The 23,083-nt window shown below is 50.7% G+C and overlaps 1 protein-coding gene across 4 annotated transcripts in view; it reads right to left on the bottom strand.

Moving 5' to 3' along the window:
• DPP6 (dipeptidyl peptidase like 6) overlaps positions 1 to 23,083 on the bottom strand; it is an 850,942-nt gene that overhangs the window by 285,046 nt on the left and 542,813 nt on the right. For all 4 annotated transcript variants that reach the window (XM_004766000.3, XM_045086322.1, XM_045086321.1 and 1 more), the window contains exon 3: positions 19,671 to 19,769. In XM_004766000.3, the coding sequence (XP_004766057.1) occupies positions 19,671 to 19,769 (99 nt within the window). The remainder of the gene's footprint in view (positions 1 to 19,670; positions 19,770 to 23,083) is intronic.

Genomic DNA, 23,083 nt, shown 5'->3' on the forward strand with positions numbered 1-23,083 from the left:
TTGGAAAACTAAAAATATGACTTTCAGAATGAATTTCACAGCTATCCCTGGGGGAATGTGATTAAAGTTTTGTGACGTGTTCCCAGAAAAGGGACCTACAGCAATGTCATGCGGACAGACTGGACTGGGCATTAGTTTCTGCTTGCTTCTTATAAAAAAAAACAATGTTTTCAATATTTCAGACATTTCAAACTTAGAGATCCAAAAGTCTCAGGATGCTATAGGTGTGTCGTTTTCATCACTGGAAGAAAAATCCCCCAAAAGCCCCGGCCGGCGGGGGGTGCAGGGGGAGGGAAGCAGCATCTCGGAGCCCCATCCGGCTGCCACCCGAGCATGGAAACCGGGGCAGGAGAGGGCACGCGAATCCGCCCCTTCCCCTAAGCCTGGTTTCACAGCATGGGGGGGGGGGCATGGGGGGAGCGTTCCCAGAGTGACAAGCCTGTCAGCGTCTCAGGAAAATACTGGAAAAGCAGACGGGATGCAGCTGGGCGGCCCTCACCTGGGATCCTGGGAGAAGGAAGCAGACATCCCGTACACAAGGGGTGCCCTGGGGAGGCTCTCGCATGTAGCTGTGCTGGTCTAAGAGCTTCGGGTCCTGCCGAACACCTGCTTTCCAGGCAGCCTAGGATGTTGGCCGCTGCAGGGCTCGAGCCTGCATGCCTCGTGGGACCAGCCCCGACCGAAGGCGGGGGCGCTGGGTCTCTCGTGAGGTTCCGGGCAGACACAGGTTCAGCCGGGCTGTGACAGCCCATCATGGGACTCAGGCGTGTGACCCCGCTGGGAGAGGGCTCCAGAGGCTGGCACCCACTTTCCACTGGCTCTCATCCTGGGGCCCTTTCCCTGGGATGCTTTTGCTTCCATCCTTCGGCTGTGAGAAGTCACAGCTCTCTCACTTGGTGCTGAGGCCCCGGACTCTTGGGGCCCCCAGGCACACGTGCCAAGACCTTTGCAGCTGCAGTGATACGGTGTGTGCGTTTCTTCCCCAAAGCTGGTGAGGAGGGAGGTTATATCCTAAATAAGGCCTGTCCGCGGCCTACGAGCTGCGGAAGCTACAGGGACCTCGGGCTTCGCCGTCCTGTTCCCGATCTCACACGGGACCGAAGTTTTATTAAGAGTAAACATAAATGAAAGGTTGAGGTGTTCTGAAGGACCGATGGAACGTTTTAGAAATAAATCGCAACCCAGTAAGATGAAAAGTGAACGGAGATGTCTTGGGTGATGGGAGATCCCACCGCGCTGGCCGCACCGAGCCGGGCTCCAACCGGGGGTGGGCACGGCGTGCTGAGCGCCCGGCCACGGCGGATCCACCACGTTCCTCACGCGCTCCGGCTGCCCCCGCTGCAAACACGCAGACCAGCTCACAGACGCCCTGCGGGCCCGAAAGACAGGGAGATGGTGCTCTAGCCAGTGGGTCTGACACAACGAGGGCTCACTCTGTCCAGGGGACGCGCTGTCAGGGAGACCGCTGACGCACGTCATTGGCCCCCTTCTAGGTGCCTATGGAGGGCACCGCCAGCTGCCCGCCCAGGGTCCATTCTGCCTTCTCTGCTTCACCCTCAGAACCCCCCGTTGTCCAGGGACTCACCACGTCCAGGTACAAACCCTTCCCTTCCCCACTGTGCCTCCCTCTCTTCCACGCAAGACCGCAAGGCCATCTCATGGCCAAGTCCAGAGCGGGAGGCGACGGGGCCTTGGGCAAAGCAGTTACTTTGTAACAAGCAGAACTACCTGCTTTTCCCTCTCGAAGCCTCTGAAGATAAAAGCCGCACGTTGCAGGTGGCTGAGCAGGGAGCCGGAACAGTCCTCCACTGCGGGAGACCGTGAGCCCGAGGGGATGGAAGGCAGGGTCTGGAGACGTTTCTGGTTTTCACAACGTGGGCTGTGGGTTGCTGCTGGCATCTGGCAGGTGGAGGTCAGGGATGATGACATGGGGTGACCCCTACACAGAGTTTTCGGGTCCAGAAGAAGCTTGGATTCCTGAGGACAGTTTGGGGCCAAGGACACTAGCCACAAATCATCCATCTCTGGGGTCTTATACGTGAGGAAAATTAATTTCTTTGTTGGTTCAGCCACTCACGTGGGTGTCTGTTACCTGCAGCTGAAATCGTCCAGGGGGTTCCCCTGCTTTCATTTCCCTGGGTTCCAGCTCCTCCTGACCTTAGAGTTTCAGAAGGTTCTGCTTGGTCGGTAGCAACCAGGAGTCTCGGCGAGGTGGCACGTGATTCGGACACTTTATGGACACGCCCAGAGCAGACATTTGCGTCGGATGCTACTCCCTTCCGTGCCTGTCTCACACCTGTCCCTGACCAGGGCTCCTCCCAGAATATATCTCTTCCCCTTTCTTATTACCGCGGGAGGACACAGGGTGCTCTCCGTCACCCTGCCGAGCAGGAAGGCCTCTCCTGACCTTGCGGAGAGGACTGCTGGTTTCCGCCATAATGAAGACGGGCGAGTCCGGCGGTCGGGGATGACTGAAGGGGAAATCGAGTGTGCATATTCCTAATCCTAGCAGATTGACAATGCTCTCCCTTTATTTTACTGTCTTCCGGATTCTCCTCTCTACATATATATAGGAAATGCAAATGGTTTTCAAGAAAAATGGGCCTAGTGGGGTGCCTGGGGGGGCTCAGGAGGTTGAGCCTCTGACTTGGTTTCGGCTCAGGTCATGACCTCAGGGTGGTGAGAATGAGCCCCAAGTTGGGCTCTGTGCTCAGTGCGGAGTCTGCTTGAGATTCCCTCTCTCCCTCTGTCCCTCCCCCTCTGCCCCTCTCCTCACTCATGCGCGTGCTCTCTATAGAATAAATAAATAAATCTTTTAAAAAAGGAAAAATGGGCATATTATGTTATTTTCAAAATTTGTCACTCAACACAGAACCTTCTGTGGGTGATCATCTCACGCAGAGAGTCTATTTCCATTCTTCACGCTCTTTGTCTCAGCTCTGGGCTTAGAAAGGTTCTCGGGGGGCACCTGGGTGGCTCAGTCAGTTGAGCCTCTGCCTTCGGCTCAGGTCATGTTCTCAGGGTCCTGGGATCAAGTCCCGCATCGGGCTCCCTGCTCCGAGGGGAGCCTGCTTCTCCTTCTGCCCCTCCCCGACTCGTGCTCTTTCTCTCTCTCTCTCTCAAATAAATAAAATCTTTAAAAAAGGCCTCTCGCTACAGTTCAGATCGGGAGGCACCCCCACTGGACAGGCTACCCTCGAGGTTTTCGTTTTTATATCCCTGATAGGAGAGGCTGGACTCCAGGCTCACAGAGGCCCTCGCCCTCCCGGGCTCTGTGCTCTGCAGCAGACCATCAGCCGAGCCACAGCAGAAGCTTCGGAGGCAGCACGTCCGCTTTCACGTCTCCCCCTCCGGGGCCTACGACAGAGCTCGGGCCGCCGTCGGCCCCGCACAAGCCTGAGGGAGTGAAGGGGTAAACGAATGTGTGACCTAGAACACGACTCCTCTGAGGACATGCGCTTCCCTTCTTACTCTCTTGAGGTACAGGCTGAACGACGGAAACACGGCCCGAGTCCCCGGGCTACGGCCACGGAGGGTTGACGCCCGAGTCCCCGGGCGACGGCCATGAAGGGTTGACGTCCACCGTCCGTGTGAAGAAAACTGGGCGTCAGGTGTACGTTTCTGGATTCTGAGGTGACCTTGAGGAAGGCTTCCGGCCCGTTCCCCGGTACGCACTTCCGAGTACCACAAGAGCCGACGTGGGGCCTCATCTCTTCAGTAGCTCTCCTGGATGGTAAGGACGGGTGGGAGCCTCCCTCACAGCTTCCAGAAGGCAATGCCCATGACCGCCTTGGGCTGAAGTGAGCTTGGCTCTCCTGCCGGGTCTCTCCATTGTGCAAGTCATTCTCCGTGCTCAGGGGACACTGACTGCTGACAGCCGCCCTCTGGCAAAAGTGCTGGAAATTAGGGGATAAACACCTGATACCTGGTAATGGGATCTTCTCATGGAGCAAAAACCTTAAATCCCCGGGCTCCCATATCCCCCTTTGGGGTCAAGTTAATTGTATTAAGTGACTTTTTGTAGTGTTCATGTTCATAACATCTTCATTCTGCTTTTCAAAAATTAATTCATTCCTTCTGGGTAGGAGATTTGCAGGCTCAGATACTAAGAAAGGGATTATATTCAGTGCATTTGAGAGGTCCACTTACATTCGCATTTTTGCAGAAATAAATTAAGTTTGCCAGTGTTTGTTCCAAAGAGAAGGAAATCTTAAAACACATCACGGGCATATCATTAAAAACTAAGAAATACAATGTCTGTCCAGTCTCCAAATCTTAAGAGAATCTTCCTTAGGAATATTTAAGGCTCTGTCCAGTAAATTGTCTGCTACAAATATGTGGGCCGGGTTGGGTATTCCCTACTGCTGAACCATGGTAAAGGAGGTACAGTCTCCTCTGGTGGGTGTTAGTCCAGGCTCGGTAAGATGGTCATGTGGAAAGCAGGTCCACTGCTCCCTGCTCAGCCCACTGTGGGCTCAGTGAGTTTTCTCCTCCTTCCCCTCTCTGCAAGGAGGCACGTATACAGCCGTCTGTGCATAGGACTCGCCATCCCGGCTAGATTCTGAGCTTAGTCGAGGGAGCAGCTCTCATCACCCGAGAAACAGAACAGGGCAGTCTCACCGCTGGGACAGCACAGGTCCCTCTGCTCGGAGAAGGAGGCTGCAGAATGGTCCCCAAGCTGAGCCCACTCACCCCGCAGCCTCATTTCCTACCAGTGTCTGAATGTCCCCCACTTTGGCAGACTTTGGGGTCCTCTTCTGGCGATGCCAGAGCTCTACCTCTAAGCTGCAGGTTCCATGCACACTCACTGCTCTGTGTCTCGGCCAAGTGCCCCCAACAGCTCACGCCATTGAAGCTCTCCCCCTGTCTCTAGTCGGCAAGTGTCTGAGGCAAGGACCGGGTCTTATTTTTCTTTACAGAGTTTTTTCAATTACTGAGCAAATGAATAAGTAAATGAAGGATTGGGTGACATCAGCTGATCTGGAGGAGGCAGAATGGTAAGGAAAAACCCAGACTCGGAAATCCCAAGGCCGGATGAACAAACGGGCAAATCAGCCTCCGTGGGTTGCCTCTTTCCACATGAGTAACATTTGAATTCTCTAGGTTGGTGCTCAGGGTTCTTGGCTTCTCTCATTCTAGATTCCTTGGGGAAGTCTAGCCTGGTGGAAAAAACCTATGAAACTGGGTGGGTCTTACCAACTGGGGACGTATCTTGCTTATATGTGAACAGGCTCATTGCTTGTGTCTATACGCGAGGCTTGTCAACCACATATGACCACAAGCAGCTCCAGATACAGGATTGGCTTTTTTTTTTTTTTTTAAGTATTTTTATTTGTTTAGTTTTTGAGATAGAGAGAGAGAGAGAGCGAGTGAGCGCAGTAGGGGAGGGGCAGAGAACGAAGCAGGCACCCAGACGAGCAGGGAGTCCAATGCGGGACCTGATCGTGACCTGAGCTGAAGGCAGATACTTAACCGAATGAGCCACCCAGGCATCCGACATGAGACTTTTCATTCTGAATGCTTTTAAAAAATAAAAATCATGACATAGTTTAAGAAAAACCTAAAAGCAGGGAAAGTTAGTGTAAATGGACTACTCTGGGCATTTTTACTTCTTAAAACTAGTAAGATTACAAATCACGGGATCGTGTTTTCCTTACGTAAGACAGCTGTCATCATACTGTAACTATTTTAATCTCTCTAGGCACTCAGAAGATAAAGGACATCCATTTTAGAACAAAAGAAATCTCAGCATTTACACCTTGAAATGAAACTATGGGCCATCACCCTGCAACCGTTTCGATCCAGTTAAATACAAGCTCTCCAGAGGCCTTCAATGGGCATCTGCTCACAGGACCATGGACAGCTCCAGGTCTACGTTTTCACATGATCCCACGAGCACAGACTGAGAAGTCATGGCAACAATCTGTCCTCTTGTACGTGACCCTTGCTCAACCTACAGTTTATTCACTAAAGTCACAATTGACCCCAAAGCACCCAGGGGTCTTGGAAACACCGCTGAAGTTGAGCCTCGAGAACACGAGGAGGTCTCTCGGGCCTGGTTCTCCAACATCCTTGGGGTCACTGACCTCCGTCCAGGATTTCTCCGGAAGGACCCATACGGAACTCTGTGCTGACTTCCAGGCTGCTCCCCTGAACCCTGGTGATGTAAGAAGCACCGTCTCTTAAAGGAATCTCAGGTTAGCCTGCAGACCATGGGCACTGGGCCTTCATGAAGATGAGGGATACGGAAACTTCATGGGTCTTTAACTGACTGGCGCAAGGCCGTTGCTGGGCAACTCTCGAATGTGTCTCAGTCCCTAAGTGAGATTTTCTGACTTATCTTCAGAACAAAGTCTCGGATGCAGAAGGGCAAGGGGAAATGAGAACAAGAGCTTCCCGCCGCTTAAAGACCACCCACGGGGAAGAACCCGCATCGTAAGTTTTGGAGAGAGACAAACCCACAGCCACTTCTCTTTTGTGATACTAACCGGGACCTCCAGATGAAGCCTCATGCCTGTTTCCTCTCAGGGAAAATGGAAACACCACCGGCCGTGAAGCACTTCCATGGCTGCTCATGTAGAATCAACACCAGGTCAGGTGTCTAGCCAGAAGAAGAGACGGGGGGGGGGAGGGTAGAGAAGAGGCTGAGGGCGGCAGACCGCGGGGTGGAGGCGGCGGGGGGGGGGGGGCACTCCTTTGGATGTCCCAGTCCACAGAGCATTTTCGTTCCTTTAAAACGCCCGTGAAACCAACATGCACTGTGGGCGTGTGTCTCCCATTTGCTGTCATAGCATCTTCTGTTGCTGCCTAATGTCTGCCTTGACGTGCACCAAATCCTTTTCTGGAACAAAATGGTGTGAATTCATGTATGTTGTTCTATGCACTCACTTAGCAAAGACTTTCTGGCACTGTACTAGGTGAAGGAAACAGCCCTCCATGTAATCGAGCAAACAAAACTACGCCGAAGCTTTAGAAGTTAACCCTGACACCCCGCCTTATGTTCTGGATGTAAGCTACAAACACGTCTTGTACGTCCTGATGGCCCCACACCATAATCTAACCAACCGGAGTCCCAGGCACACACTTGATAACATTCATGAGGTAAAGCAAAGATGTTCTAAGGTCGTGCTTGACCCATTGACCCTGTTTTCTGCCCTGCCGTCCGTGCGGAACGGACTCTTGCTTCGTGCGGTGATAGAAGCCTTGAGCGACTGCGGTGGGAAAGAAAAAGCATCAAGAGAGAATTTCCTGCCCCGGAAGGAAAGTCCTGGAAAGACACATTAGCAGCAGGTGCGCTAAGGTCATGAGTAAGCAGGGAAAAGGAGCTTGCCGCATTCCGCCCTGGGGCCCCGGGTCACAGCCCCGGCTTCTGTCCAGGGTGTTCCCATGGAACCGTCCAGAAACGTAGAGCTGTCCCAGCTGGTGGCTGTAGCTTCGAACCTGAGCTCCCGAAGAAGACAAGAGAATGAGGTCCCGTCCCAGGACGACTCGCTCTCTCCTGCTCCTCGTGCACACGCGCACGTGGATGGGAATGAGGTAAGGCGAAGGGCTTCTTGTGTTTCTAAACTCTGCCCACGGTGCTGCTGGCTCAGAAAAGGGAGGAGGCAGAGAGTCTGGGCCAGTGTGACGCCGTAGCGCCAGGAAGGCCGTGGCGGAGTAAAGGAGAAGACGGGGCGGCCTGGGACCGAAGGTGGAGTGGAGACCTCTTTGTAGCTGTCGCTATGCGGGTCTTTTCCCCGGGGAACAGAGGACGTCTTCGAGGGCTGCGGGCGGGATCTGGACCACGGAGGAGTGAGGCTTCCAACAGCTTCAGCAGAACAACGGGGACGTGCTGACCGGGCCACCCTTTCTGACGCCCTTCGGCAGGCAAATGAGCGTGCGGATTTTATTTGCGATCCCTTTAACTTGACTTATTTGGAGGTTGAAACCCACAATTAAGTTTTAAAAACCCAACAGTTTGCCTTAAGGATGAACAATCAACCTTTTGAAACGTATTTAAATGTGAGAAGTCACCAAGCAGGGAGCTGGCACAGAAAACCTGCCAGGAGAGTCTGATGTCATTGTCACATTCACACCTCCGGCTTCAGCCAGAGAGATGCGCGCTCAGCCCAGACCGCAGACACCCTCCCTGTCCTCCGCGGCCCTCCCGCATGTCCACACACAGATGGCCCAGGGCCATGCAGACAGAGGTGGGTCTCACGTCCGAGACAACTGAATGAGAGCAGAGAGAGAGCATGAGTTCTGAGCACTCTTCATCTCTGCCTCCCGCACGGCGCTGCCAGGCTGAGAACCGCACGGCAGATGGGCATTTGCCCATGAGAACACCCGACCTAGAGCTTACGACCCCCAGGTAGCTAGCGTGCGTTTAGTGGGAGTCTACCAGCAAAGTGTTAGATCGGACACAAGCCCCACATCTCATCCCAGTCCTTTTCATCAAGGTGCCCGCAGCATTCGTGTTCTCAGGCTCACCTGCTCGTGTCCCCGGGATTGCCTTCTGCACCTCACAGCTGAGACGGGGCTGCGACGCTAACAGCAAAACCAAGTGACACGTGGGAGAAGCAGCCGAGCTCACGCTCCCGGTGGCCGCCCCACGAAGCCCCAGGAGGCTGCGGCGTCTGCCAACAGACCCGTCCTCGGGGCCCTGGCATTTCTGCCGTGACCCCGGGGACGGCAGGCCTGTGGGACACCAGCAGCAAGGGGCAGGGGCTGCGTGTTCCCCAAGGAGCCAGGCGGGTCCTCAGAGCATGCGAGAGGAGATGAATCGGCCCAGGGGACACCGCCTTCGCCTTCACGGACACTTCCAGACTTCCAGGGCCCAAAAGGACTCAACCTCACAAGTGACTCCCACAGGGCCCTTGCATTTAGTACACGTAAACTTTCCCTGAACTTTGGATAAGTTCTCAAAATCCCCAGAAGGTAATTTTGAAGAAGGTCAGACAGAACTCTTCAAGAAGCTGACTCTGCCACCCGTTAGGCAAATAACGTAACCTCTCTGGTACCATCCTTCTCTGGTAAAACTGGTATTCATAGGAAGGACTCCGCTTTTTAAACTGTCTGAGGTTGGCTCTGTTTCCCCCTTCCTTTTGGTGGGGACGGAAGCCCCATCTAAGCACGTGGCCGGGGAGAAGTTAAAAACCTAACTCTATTGTTGGTTCCTTGCTTGGCAAAGGGTAGAGGTCCCCCAGATGGGTCTTTCCTTTGGAAACAGCTCTTCGGCCTCTTCGGTTGTTTTTGTGAGAGTCGAACTAGCCCCGCGGGAGGGAGCATGGAAGCGAGGAGGGCGGGCACAGGGAGGCCCGTCTGCAGGACAACCTGCAGGCACGGTTCTCGCCTGTCTTCTCTAGAGGGAGGAGCCTCGGTGGGGCCCAAGTACACAGAGAGGACGGGCTGTGTAGGGGTCCACAGCAGAGAGAAAGCCTGCGCCCAGCCACAAGCAGGAGAGGTGAGCTTGGCCCCTATATGAGGGACTTGGATCCGAAAGCCCAGAACATGCTTGGGGTCAAAAATCCTAGATTCTGACATGAATTTTCCCACGAACTTCTCCTAGTTCACTCCCTAAGACCTGAGATGAGATTCGAACGAAGACGAACTCATATCAACCATTGTAAGGCACCAGACAGTAGAAAGCTCTGCCCCAGTACCCAGAGCAGCCTCCTCCTGAAAGACGCTGAGCTCGCAAAGAGCACAGGATTCTGGTTACTCGGCGTGCCCAAACCCCGAAACCTCTCAGACATGAGCAGGAGACGCACGTCAAGTTTGAAGGCAATGCTGATTGGCTTCCAATCCCTCTGCCCCAACTCCAGGCCAGTCAGCACCCGGGGGCCGTGGACACAAACTCAGAGATCCTGTGACCAAAGTAAGAGCAGCAAAGCAAGGCCATGTGGGCTTGGGAAGCCTTCCTTGGCAAGAAACAAAGGGAAGCTGATCAGACATTCTCTGAGGCTCCTGCCTCACTCTGACAGCTTCAGAAGCAGCTAGTGTGTTGCTCATGTCTAGGTCCTTCTTCTTCTGGGGCGCAGGGCGCTTCTCTCCCTCACCCTTCACAAGAGCCGCTGACCGCGTTAAGCAGCTGTGCGTCTGTGCATCTGGGAGAGCAGCGCAGCGGACGTGTCTGCACAGGGAACAGAGAGCGTGCAGGTGAGAGGAAACCATGACCTGGGGACAGGGCGGGCCACCCCGAGAGGATGGGGGTCAGCCCAGGAAGGGATCAGAAGCACAAGGCAAAACACAGAAGAGGCCCCTGGGCTTTCCACAGCAGGGGCTCGTGCTTAGGCTTCATTGACCCCATGTGACTGAAGATTTGCGGATCGCTGGGCCACGCGGACACGACGCCATCCGTGTCCTCCGTGGGTGGCTCTGAGCGATGAGCTGAAGCGCTCGGTGTGGAGAACTCGGAGACGTGCTGGTGCACATGGCACACAGGCAGTAAACGGCGAGTATGAACACGATGTCTGGACGGGCAAGCTTGGTATCGGGGGCTCCTGTCAGCATCTGGTAGGTTCTCCTCAATTACAGCAGGAGAACAGAGTCAGACATCGTTATCATTATAAATGTATGTGTAATTCCTTAAAATGCCAGGATTTATGATGAATAAACCTGGCGAGTCTTCAGTCAACCGGAAAGCAGCTACTCCAAGAGCTTTTCCCCCAATAGCCGGTTTGCTCAACCACCGAGTCATTCGTTCGGCTGAGTGACATCTCTGCAGACTTTACCACAAGCCAGACACTCTGGTCCACGAGAGAAACGGCACTGCGTGCCCTGAAGGCCCTAAGAAGCTTCTGTCAAGGGCAAGACAAGAGAAGAAAACAAACATCGGAGCGCAGAGTTAGGTGCTCCGGATGCGCGGGACGGACGGGCCATCGGGGATTAGACTCGGTTATGCAAGAGAGCAAGCGATTCATTTTGGATTAATTAAGAAGGTGATCCATGTTTGAGAAGATGTCAATGATAATTAATTAGCCTCTGGTAGGCTGACATGGTTAAGGACTTTGTGGGATAATTTAATTGAAACAATAAATGGTAACGTTGGGGCTGTGTGAGGGCCGTGCACTCAAGGATGCAGAGTCTCTAATTAATGGAACTTCTGGATTTGCTTTAAAAAGAATGTTCTAGAAAGAGCCTGCAGAGGACTTGCACCCATGGGCTCAACAGAGGCAGTAACTGAGACGGAGGTAGCTTTCCAGGCTCCCTGAACGTGAACTTAAGTAAAACCAAACAAGACTCTGGGCTCCGGTCTGTGGCTGCCTGCCTGGGCAGCGCTGTCGCCCTATACTTGATCCAAACTAGAAAGAACACCTCCCCAGCACTGCCCGAGTCTCAAGGCATACCTGTCTGCACCCCGTGTAGGCAAAGAGGGGCGAAGGGCAGAGGGCATCCTCAGGATAAGTCCTTAAAAGCTGAGGAGCCCTGAAACCACCATTGGGCATCCAGAAAAAATGCCCATCACACTCACTGCAGAGGAAAACAACAGGTGACTCTTGCCTGAGATCCCTTTCTCAGGAAAACAAAATATGGCACACATGTGCATGATACATACTTATTTCTTAGATCCCAAAATGGGGGTGGGGAGCCTGTCCTCTCATAACGCAAACATACAAATTGAGATGGATTTCACTCCTGGCAAGGGTCGGCACCACGTTCCACAAAGGCAAGGGCGTCCTTAAATTTCCCGGGAGACGCGTGTACTTGCCCAAGCTGAGGGCCCTCTCTCTGCTGGAGCAGGGGCGGCCCAGCCGAGCCCGCAGGGATGTGACTCCCAGCCATGAACTGAGGGGCGGGGACTGCAGAGCCCAGCGACACGGAGGGGCCTGAAGAGCCTGCTGCAATCTTTTCTTCTGTGGCCACTGCCACTAAATGCTACCGTCTTTCCACAGAAAACTCCAACAGGAAACACCCAAGGGACCTTAAGCAGGTAATGGTTTCAGCTCCGATACTAGACATGTGGAAGACGCATTAAGAAGGGGACGGAGCCAACCAGACAGGTGGCGGGTCCGACAGCCTCAGCCGGAGCCCATGGGGGCCACGGCACAGACGGGCTTTATTGCCTTTAAATGATCTGAGACGTAACTGCCCTCGTAATACCAGACCACGGGGGTTCTCTTCTCCTAAGGAAAAGTGGAATCTTGAAAACCACTACAAAAGAGAGAGAAGGAATTGGCTGAATTTCCTCTCATCTATTTCTTGCGGACTTGAATACAGTGAAAGATGTTCTTCGATAGTATTTTATGCAATGACTTCAAATGATGCCACTGCTATCTCGACCTCACCGAGACGTTGAAGAACGTCTCTGGTCTCTGAGACTTGTCCTTCCTGGGCATTTCCCGGAAGTTGCTCCTGGCCAGGTGGGGCGGCCTACATCGTGGCCTCTCGGGGCCTTTCTCCCTCTCTGCAATTCAATGACTTCCTGGTCTTGATTGGGAAAAAAAGTGGCTTTCACAAAGCAGCAGAAATACCCAAACCATTTTATACTTGAATTTCTCTTCTATCCAACCCCATGAGCTTTCCAAAAAAAAAAAAAAAAAAAAAAAAAAAAAAATCCATCTGTGTTTCCCAAATAACAAAGGAGAAGAGGAAAAAGCAAATATGGAAATCAAGTTGCTTTGAGCCCCGTGCTCTCCCTCAAATTTTACCTTCTAAAACATATACTTTTCTGGTATCAACCAGCCAGCTGATATTTTCCTACATTCAAAGGAAGCAATTTTCTTCAATTTTATAGTCTCTCTACCACGGCGTCGGAGACGCGGAGGGCTCTCTGCTCGCAGCGGCTCAGTGGATGGAAATGAGTGTCAACAAACAGAGACTCCGGGGCCAGCCAGGTCTTCTGCCACATTCCGACTGAAGCTGAACGGCCCCAGGGAGGAGGGCAGCGTGGGCTGAGGAGCCCCTCCTGCAGCTGCTGGCAGACACGGGAGCCTGTCCGCCCCGGGCGTGCTTGTGTCCCAAAGATAGCGGCCGGGAACAGCGGGCTCCCTGAGGGGCGCAGGTGGCCTTGGCTTTGCTCACAGCACAGGGCATGAGCTCACCGGACCATCTGCGAGCTTCAGTCCAGACTGCCTTCCTAAGAGGCAAGCCTGCAAAAGCAAATCTGTGTATGGCCAGTCTGTGCGGCCTCGGACAACTTGTGTGGAGGGACTCCACGGATCTGGAGAAGACCGTTTCTGGTGTTTACGTGTGCAGGGAGAGGACAGCAAAAGCTGTTTCTAGCCAACAGTACACCCTCTTTCTCTGGCACGAGTCCGAGACAGGGTGAGTAAGAGGGTATCTGCTGGCAGAGGGAGTCACGTGGCCACTCGGCAATTTCCCACTGGTGCATTCTCTCCTGACGTCACACGACAGGTAGGTGCTTCTCCTAAGTCACTTCCCTGGGCCTTCCCTGGCGTTGTACCTCTGGGCTCTCCTCCGACCTCCTCTGGGCTTTGGCTCCCCTCCCCACCCACTGGGAGATTTCAGCAGCTCCTCAGTGGTGCACACTTTCCACATTTCTCCAAGCGGCTCTGACCGCTCACCCAGCTTCCTGCTGGGTCCTCAATATGTAAAGAGCATTTCCACTTAGTTTTCTCCAGTCGGCTTCTACTCTGAACTCATCATCTAACCATAGAAACCAAGGCCCCGTCAGTGCAGTGGCCATTCCAGTTCATCAGGCTTCAAGCCTCCATGTCCCACCTGGCTGCCCTTCCCCCATCCCTCCATTTCTAGTCCCACCTGGCTGCCCTTCCCCCATCCCTCCATTTCTACTCAGCTGCACGTCCTATCATCCATCAGTCATGACGGCTTTTTATTCGGGCCACTCCTCTCCTACTCACACGCTAACCTTCTAGCGTCTGAAGATGGGCCAAATTAAGGTACATTTATGTAATGAGATCCTATTCAGATATTAAGATGATAATGGAAATACATATTTAATACCTGGAAAGATGTTTACGATCTATGTTATACACGTTCCCCCCTGAATGCACTTAGTATTTTCCTACATATTACGTTACCTGAAAAGACAAGTATAAAAATTTAAGAGTGACTATTTCTGGTCGGTCGAGTTAGAGGTGAGTTTTAGTATCTTCTGAAGTTGTGTTCAACTCCATTTTGTTTTCTGATTTACTACAGTGAATACGTAATACATGTATCATACTAAGATTCCTCTCTGGCTCGCTTTCGCTCCTGGGTGCCAGGCAGCCTCATGCCGCCAGGCCTTTGCAGCTGCTGTTCCACGCTGCCTGTAATGCTTTCCCGGCAGGGAGCTCATCTGTATGATTCTCACACCCAGGGCTCTGTTTAAAAGCCTTTCACTGGACCACGCTGTGTAAAAGGGCATGTTCCTAAGTCTCCTTATCTTTAAAACTAGGTTGTTCAAGCCTCAAATGAGAAAGTGTAGAAGGTGACCAGATGGCTTCAGACTAGGCACCCCACCAGGTCATAAACACACAGGGATCCTACCTTTGTGCAGTTCACAGTCAGAAGGAAAAACAGGTCCTGAATAAATAACTATACTTAATGCGTGTAAAGAAGGTCACATCCAGGATTCAAGGGCGCCTAACACAGAAGGCTGAGCCAGTACGGAAAAACCTGCTTGTGGAGCGAGAATGAGGCCTGATCCTAAAGAAAAGGACCACTTGCAGGGTGGGGGCGGGAGGGGGAGAGATGGGACACAGAGAGGAGGGGGCGTGTGGGCCGGAAGGAGCCTCCTACGCACGAACCACCTCAGGGGAGAAAGAACGTGGACCCTGAGTCCATCGAAAGAAGCTCAAGTCAGCTCGGAGTAAGGGAAAGCTGGGGAGACTCAAAGGTCACTTAGGTGTCTCCTGGCAGCAGAGCCTTTATCAGAGGAGCCACTGGAAAATCCTGCTCCCAGTCCTGCCTGTCTCTGGTGCAGATGCTTCTGAGTGGACAGCTGCCACATCCGCCTGTGGCCTGGCATCATGAACCCGGAAGTCTGGCCGAGTGTGGATGGGTGGGCAGGCGCTGCGCATGCTGGGAGGGGCTGTAGGCATCCGCGACGGAGCGGCTACAAGGGACAAGAGACTGAGCAGAGCAAAGGATGCCTCCAAGCTTTCTAGCCTGTTCTGCCAGAAGAATGGACGTCCATGAACGGGACTGGGAGAAGCAGTGGCGAGGGCAGGTGTTATTCTTTTGGTTTTTGGTTTGTGTGTGTTGGGGGGGCTGTTGATCAAGAGCTCAGATTTGGAGCTTTTAAGCTCAAGGTTGTGAGGTCTGTGGGACAGCTAAGAATTCTGGGAAAATGCAGTGTGGAAACCCAAATTTAGGAGTCGTCTATAGAAGGAGGATACTTAACATCATGAAGCTCGATGAAACCCTGAGGGAGGAAGCGCAGATATTCAGTGGGAGGGACCAGAGGCTGAGCCCTGGGACCCACCACCCTGAAAGGTCAAGGAGAAGAGCAAGAAGCAGTGGGAGAGCCTGAGGAACCCCCCGCCCCGGCCTGATGTCGAGAGAGAGCCCAGGGGCTATAAGGACCTATCGGTCAGGGGGAAGTTTCACCCAGGTGAAGGGAGTGACCAGCTGACGGGTAAATTAAGACGAGGTCGGAGAAGTGACCATGTGAGGCAGCTACCTGGAGGTCAGCGATGACCACATGGTGTGTCAGTGAAACTGGGTGAGGGCCTGACCCCCTCACATCACGGAATCCCAGCACAGCACCTCAAGGGATCCATGAGGCTGAGAAGTGCAGTGTGGTTACCGGAAAAAATGGAAGGATTCCTTCCACCGACGGAGTGTGGGGAGACGCGGCACTGGGGCCAGTTTGAGGGAGTGTGGACCTCCTCCTCTGTAGGGGTGCTCAGTGTGTCCATTGTCCTGAGGTACAGACCTCATCTGGTTGTAACCAGTCTGGGAGAGCAGAGTAGGAAGGCTGTTACACCAATCATTTTCAGAAAAGATTAGATTAGAGTAGATTAGAACAAGTCTCTAGATTAGAATGAATGGGTGAGGAGAAATTTAGCCCAATAGATTACTCCTGATACAATGTATCATGTTCTAGACTATTAACTCCAATATTGAAGTGAAGATACACTTGGTATCTTTAGTGGTTAATGTGCACTAAAAATAATATTTATATTAGTAATATATATATAATAATAATAATAATACCAAATCATGTCTCTTTCTCCATGGGGAATTACTCCACTTTCTTTATCACTTAGGTATTCCATTAGCTTGACATCATGGGGATAAGGGAAGCTAAAATAGAGAATTTAAGGGATGACAGTAATTCTGAAATACTCACAATCTATAGTTTTGAGTAAAACACACTACGTAGCTAGTGAGGTTGTGAAAGAAACTGGCTGGATACCAGAATCCTGGGTTCTATCCAATGTAGCACAGCTTATAAAGACCAAAGGGACGTAGGTTCAAGTCCAAATTTTGCTACTTACTAACTGTGATATTGGTCAAGTTATTTGAACAGCATAAGTCCCAGTTTCCTCATCTGTAAAATGGGAATAATGGTGGTGGTGAGAATTAAATTATTTAATAGGTACAAAGAATTTATCCTAGAGATATAGGACACCCCCAGCAGGTTACAATGATGGTGGTGATGTGATGATGATGATGGTGATGCTGGTGATGGCGATGATGATGGTGGTGGTAGTGATCATGATGGTGATGATGATGGTAATGGTGATGATGGTGGTGGTGATAATGGTGTTGACAGTGATGACGGGGATTGATGATGATGCTGATAACAATGGTGATGGTAGTGATCATGGTGATGATGATGGTGGTGGTAAATGATGATGATGGTCGTGATGATGGTAGTACTGATGATGTGATATGATGTGACGATGATGTGATATGATGTTGATGGTGGTGGTAATGATGGTGATGATGATGGTGATTATGGTGATGATGATGGTGATGCTGATGGTGGTGGCAATGATCATGATGGTGATCATGATGTTGATGATGATGATGAAGCAGTGAGTAGGAACAGAGGAGTAAGGAAGAAGAGGAGGAGAAAGGAGACTGTCATGGTGATAGAAGGCATGGTAGATGGTCATGATGGAGGTGACTCCCAAGGCTACCAGTAAGAGACAGCTCCCTGGGCCCAGCTCTGTAACCTTTGCCGGCTGCACTGTGGGGCACACAGTAAGCACCGACTGAACAAAGCAACGCTCTGATAACTTCTAAAGCACAGCCAGCTTCCCATCATTTGATAATCCTGTGACTGTGGGAAACTTTCCCTGGATCTCCACATTTAGACTTGTGGCATTAAAGAAATGAATGAACTCTTTATGGTATTTGTGGACAATCACTTACGAGCGCTCAAGTAACCAGTGCAAAGCCACTTCACCCATTTTAAGCTATTACATTTGAGGGAGAGAAAGGGATTGATCAGGAAGCAGAATGCAGGAGAGAGTGAGAGGACAGCTCGGAGGAGCGCTGGGAGAAAAACAACCACGTCCCTCCCCCTTCTCCTCCCCCTCGGGGTGGAGCCTAGTCTTTGGAGAAACTCCACTACCGGGTTATTTTGTAGCAAACACTGGATGTCTACCTTTGCAAAGGGAGAGTCTTTCTTAGAAAGCTCCCGGGCACCGACCCCGAAGGTCCTTACTTCGTTTAGAATTGCAGGTTGTCCTCCTGAGTAGAACGAACCTGCCGAACAGGCAGAGGCGGCATTTTCTGCCGGGCAGGAGGCCATTTCTCAATTGCTCGTATTAACTCCCAGCTTTGTGGATAAAGAAATTTGGGCCCGTTTCCCCGGCCAGAGAGCCAGCCCACCTCTGGGCCAGCTCCGATCCTCTGCGGCATGAAGTCGATCATGAGACACAAGCTCCTTACGACCAACACAGTTCCAGCAGAAACTCACCAGTGCTTCGTGACTCCAGATCTCTGCTTATTTTACATTTTATTTTTTGCTTATGGAATGCTGACGTAGACCCAGTCTGCCACTATGGACATTCTAACAGACATAGGAATGTTATTTTAGCACTTCATGGAGTCTTTTCAGGGCTTCCTTGGACTTGCTCTGACCCCCATAGTTAGGGTTCAGTGTTCCTTGTCTCCAATGTGCTCTATCCCTAGATTCTGCCGCTCGACCAGGTTTCCTCCCCTCCCCCTCCCTTCTCTCCTCTCTTCTTCTCTCTGCTTTCTTTTCTTCACGAAGGTGGAGACAGACTAACATTCTAGCCTTACATTCCCCAGGGGTCTATTCTCTGCTTTCTCTAATTAGTACACCCAGCACTTCTTAAAGACTGGGCTTTATACAGCGTTTTCAAAATGTCTGGTCACTCATGGTTAGCTCTGTTTCTAGAATACGACTTTGCAATCTTTAAGAAGAGGCTAACCACCTTTCATTCCCAAGACTGAACCCAGAGTATGCTCCTGGTACTTTCCTCCTGCCTATGCAACGGGTTAACAAAAACAGAGCAGGTGTTAAGTCTCTCTCAACACGAAAGGTAACATCACTTCATTCATCAAACAAAAGACCTTGGCTCTCTCCGTGTCCTGGATTTCTGTGCACCACCCACCCCTCAACTGCTGTCCCCAGCACACGGATCCTTTTTCTCCCTAATTCCTTTGTATACAGTACATTCCCTCGGGGATCCATCTTCTCTCATTTTTAAATAAGTGAATCTAAGAACCAGAAATGAATACTGAGGCTGCAGTGGAGCACAAAAGAGAAGCCACTGCCTTAGCAGGAGACGAATGGCAAAACGTCATCGCTAGTTGGTTTTTGAGAGTTTGTGAAGCATGAGCTGCATTTCAGAAGCAAGAAAATACAAAAACACAGTCACCCAACAAGACAGTCTTGGGAAGACACTACATGGGAAGTCAGGAGACAGGCTTCCAACTACATGTGCACCACCAGCAAGCTGTGTGGCCTCAAAAAAAAAATCACGTAACCTCTCTGGGCCTCATTTATTATGAAAGTCAGGATTTGAACTAGACCTCCAGCATTCCATGATAAAGGTTCTCTGACCTGGGGATTCCTCTTCAAGGGCATCCCACGTTCCTGGAGATACAGGAGAGGTGCACTGGCTGAACTACCTAACGGAGAGGCACCAAAGCCTGCAGAGGAGGGCATGCATTCAATCACACCTTTTCTCCCATGACCACACTCGAGAATTAGTTCAACCACAAGTGGATGAAATGGATTATGTCCTAGACCAAAAAATGCATTATGAACATACTGCCTTTAGCCTTCAACCTTGCTTTGTTTTGTTTTAAAAATCCCCCCAAACCAGAAAAGTAGATTATATCCAGACTAAAGTGCAAGAGGAAAATAAATTTATCCTCAAATGTGCACCAGGCTCGAGTTTCATTCATTTGCTGGCTTTTGAGAAGACGCCTTGGAGGTCCTTTCGGCCCCTCTCTGCAGCGGGGAGTGAAAGCCAGGGCCGTGCGAAAGGGAAGAAAGACAGGGAGACGGAGGGAAGCTCGGCTGTGTCTCTGCCTGGTCCTGTTGCTTAGCAACGGCTCACATCTCTGTCTGAGAAATAATGATTTGGGGAGGGTGACACTGAGAGCCCATTTCTCACGAAGGAACAGCCCCATTTTACCAGATCCACATATTCTTAGAATGATAATAAGGTGATTATCGCAGCAAGAGCTCTGGGCATCCACTTCCACAGCCGAAGAGAGAACATGAGAGGCAACAGGCCAAACCCAAACTGCGGCAGAGTGGCTTCCCGTGTGCGCAGGCAGGCCTCCGGACTTACCACTTATCCACTTAGCCTCGGGGTCGTGAATTTTGAAATCATCGCTGAAGAGATCTTCCACTGTGACCTTCTTCTTTTGAGACAGACTGTTATCTTCCGCTAGAAAAGAACACAGTCAATAGTTAAATCCTTTCTTTTGGGGTAAAAGAGAGGACCATAAAACACTGGGGTCGCCATTCAGAAATGATACCCATGGTGAAGTACACACTTCCTCTACATAACATAAGGCTGAACAAAAGCCATGATTTTTGCTTTTAATTAAAATATCAAAAATGGTGGTAAAGGGGTCATGGCGCAGTAACATGGTATCTGTTCTCCCCCTGTACTTGAACACAGACGTGAGTGTATTTCTTTGGAACAGAGGTAAACATTTCAAGACGGATTTATGAACAACAAGGTGGAAATGGCCAAGAGAGCAAACACAGTGGATGTCCAGACGGATCCCCGTGGTGTGACGTAATCAATCACTCACGGCGCATTTAGTCAAGGCCAACTCTCCGCAGCACGTCGGATGCTGTGGATGAAATGGTGAGTGACGGTCCTGTAGGTACCGATTCTCCATATGCCTCACTTGTCCCTGGCTGTCTCTAGGCTGGGAATCAGTTCCTGTTCAAATAGAATCACACCTCAAGTGTCGGTGTGCCAACGACCAGATTCCCACCTTGCATCATCTCCTTCAGGCCCCTGGGAGTAAGCACCTGGGTGGGGTGAGCCTCGAAGGTACCAATCTCACAACCATCCGAAGAGGAGATGTTTAGTTAATGGCTCCGGGGGTGAGCCTGTAGAACCCTGACCATGTCTGTTCTATTTCCCAAGGTGGAAGTTTCTGGGGTTTTAGCTAACAGAGTAAACACGCAAGGGTGGTAGGTCAGACGGCTCTCACTTTTACTATACACCGATACCATTATTCGCTATTTCTGACACACGTCGTCTTTCTAGAACAGAAGACGGGGCTGCCGGGCACCTCTCTGGAAGACTCGGGGTCCTTGTTTGAGCCGCTCTGTGTTGGGCTGCTGGGCGGGGCTCTCCTCGGTGCTAATCGACGTGTGCCGGTCTGTGTGCAGCCTACGTGACGGGGTTTCAGATCCGTGTTGTTTTTACATTTTGATGTTTGGTTGTTATGCCTGTTGCTCCTTTCAGTGTCTGCCTGTGGAGCTTCCAGTTCTTGGGCTGTCAGAGACCTTGCCCTCCACAGGACGCTTTGTCTCTTTTAATGTTCTGTTTCAAAATCTATGGCAGCTGGGGAAGACAAGGAGCATGTTTGCTGGACGGCACGATAACATAAATAAGCACTCTGGGAGCTCCTTGTAGGATTCCCGTGCGCAGATTTGATCACATCTCCCGGACGGTTTCTTTCTTTTGGCCCCTCTGGATGTTATCGACTATTGACGTTGTCAGAAGGGTCACGTGTTACCGTGTGCACTGACTGATTTCTTGAATATCAAAAAGGATTAACGTGTGGAAAAGTCTTTTGAAAATTACAGAGCGATACCTTTCAAAGTGACCTTCTCGTTAGACCTGACTGTGGGGGGGCTCTCCCAGGTGCTACACAAAACCTGTCCAGCCAAACCAACTCCCCCCGAGGGACCTTTCCACCTGCAGCTTTCCATCCCCAGGAAAAGGCACATGGAGTTCAGACATGTTGCGTGTCAGTGTGGAAAACACACAGTAAATGAACATTTGAAAGATAACTAGACATCGATGTAATGCAGTTATACTGTGATCGAGTAATTAAGAAATCTATCTGCAACTAGTTGAAAAATTAAGTCCCAGAGAGCGAATGCACAATATAACGATCACAGACAACAATGCTGTATTATAGATGTCAAATTCGCTAAGAGATTAGATCTTAATTATTCCCACTAAAAAAAGAAATGAGAATTACGTGACCCGATAAAGGCATTAGCTAACCCCCCAAAAGCACTGATCCTGATATATATAAATATATGAAATCAGCATGTTGCACACTTCAAACTTACATAATGGCATGTGTCAAATATATTTCAATAAAAAATAAGGTAAATAAAATAAAACAAGAACAGAGTATAAACATTTCTGAGCACTCCGCAGCATAAGATCAGAAAATAAATAGTTCTATTAAAACATCAATTTTATCTGAGTAAACCTCACTATTCAAGGAAGAAGCTCACTTCTTGAGGTATCCATGCATATAATGAGAAAAGAGTGTAAGCCTGCCATTTAAACAAACTTTGGGTAAAAGATGAAAAAGGTAATTTATTCACTTTCTGAAAATCTCTTTACAAACAACTGTTCTGGTAATGTAAAAATGTCTTTAAAAATAAAAGTATTACATTGTTTTTTAAAACTATTTTAGAAAAACACATGACTTTCAAATACGGACAGTTTGTGGTGGAGGCATTATGCTATAAGCTGGAAAGAGCGGTCTTCAAGCCAGGACACTTGCTGTCAATAATCAGCCGTCTCCTCAAGATGCTCACGTTGGCCTCTCCGGGCCTCGGTGACTTGTTCCCATATTACACTGCTATCCAATGAAATCACTGATTTGTACTTCAATGCGTTTCACAAATCCTTTGCGGTGGTGACAAGCATGTGTCACGGCTGTGCTCCGGGAACCCTGCTGGGCCCTGAGAATCCAGCTGAAGACCCTTGAGCTCAGGGAGCGGGGAAACCCAATGGAAAGCATGATTGTGTTCAACAGCGTCCGTCCAGCCCGAGGGCGGCAGGGCGGGCGGTGACTGGGAAGAAAGAAGTGGGGGAATCATGGAAAGAACTCCCCGAGGAAAGGTCCTGCTAGCCCAGGTACACGAGATACAAGAAGAACATTCCAGCTAGAAGGAACGCAGGAGCAGGAAGGCGTCCGCAGACACAGCATTCTCAGGAAATTGTGAGTGTTGGTTTTGGGGTGGGAGAAAGTGTGACTTGGAAAGGTCCAGAGATGAGGGGAGAGCCTCTCATTATATTGGATGTTCTGGAATTTCATTAAGAAACATCCACTTGTGGGTGTCTGGCTGGCTTAGGGCAGTGTCCGACTCTCAACCTCAGCTCAGGTCTTGAACTCAGGATCGTGAGCTCAAGCTCGGAGTTGGGCTCCATGCTGGGTGTGGAGCCTGCTTTAAAAAAAGAAAACAAAGACAATGCCCACGTATGGCTTTTCTTTAAAAATCATGCTTACCAGCCAGTAACACTGTCAGTCCCCATCTCAGGAACATTTGCAGCAACGATCTCCTTCAGTACCGCTTGTCCTGCACTCGGCTCCCTGCTTCCAGGGAGCAAGCGGACCTGCTGGGTCCAAGCTCCACAGGGATGGCTTTTCCTCTCATGGTTTCCGCATTTTTGTATCTTTGGGGGCATTTGCATGATTTCTTCAGTTTGATTTTCCACTTTATCAATTTTTTAGCATTATCTAGATAGCTCTTTCATCCTGCTACTGA

This window comes from Mustela putorius, unplaced genomic scaffold (assembly GCF_011764305.1).
Source record: "Mustela putorius furo isolate JIRA1106 unplaced genomic scaffold, ASM1176430v1.1 tig00000929_pilon_pilon_pilon, whole genome shotgun sequence".
In the NCBI taxonomy this organism is placed as follows: Eukaryota; Metazoa; Chordata; class Mammalia; order Carnivora; family Mustelidae; genus Mustela; species Mustela putorius.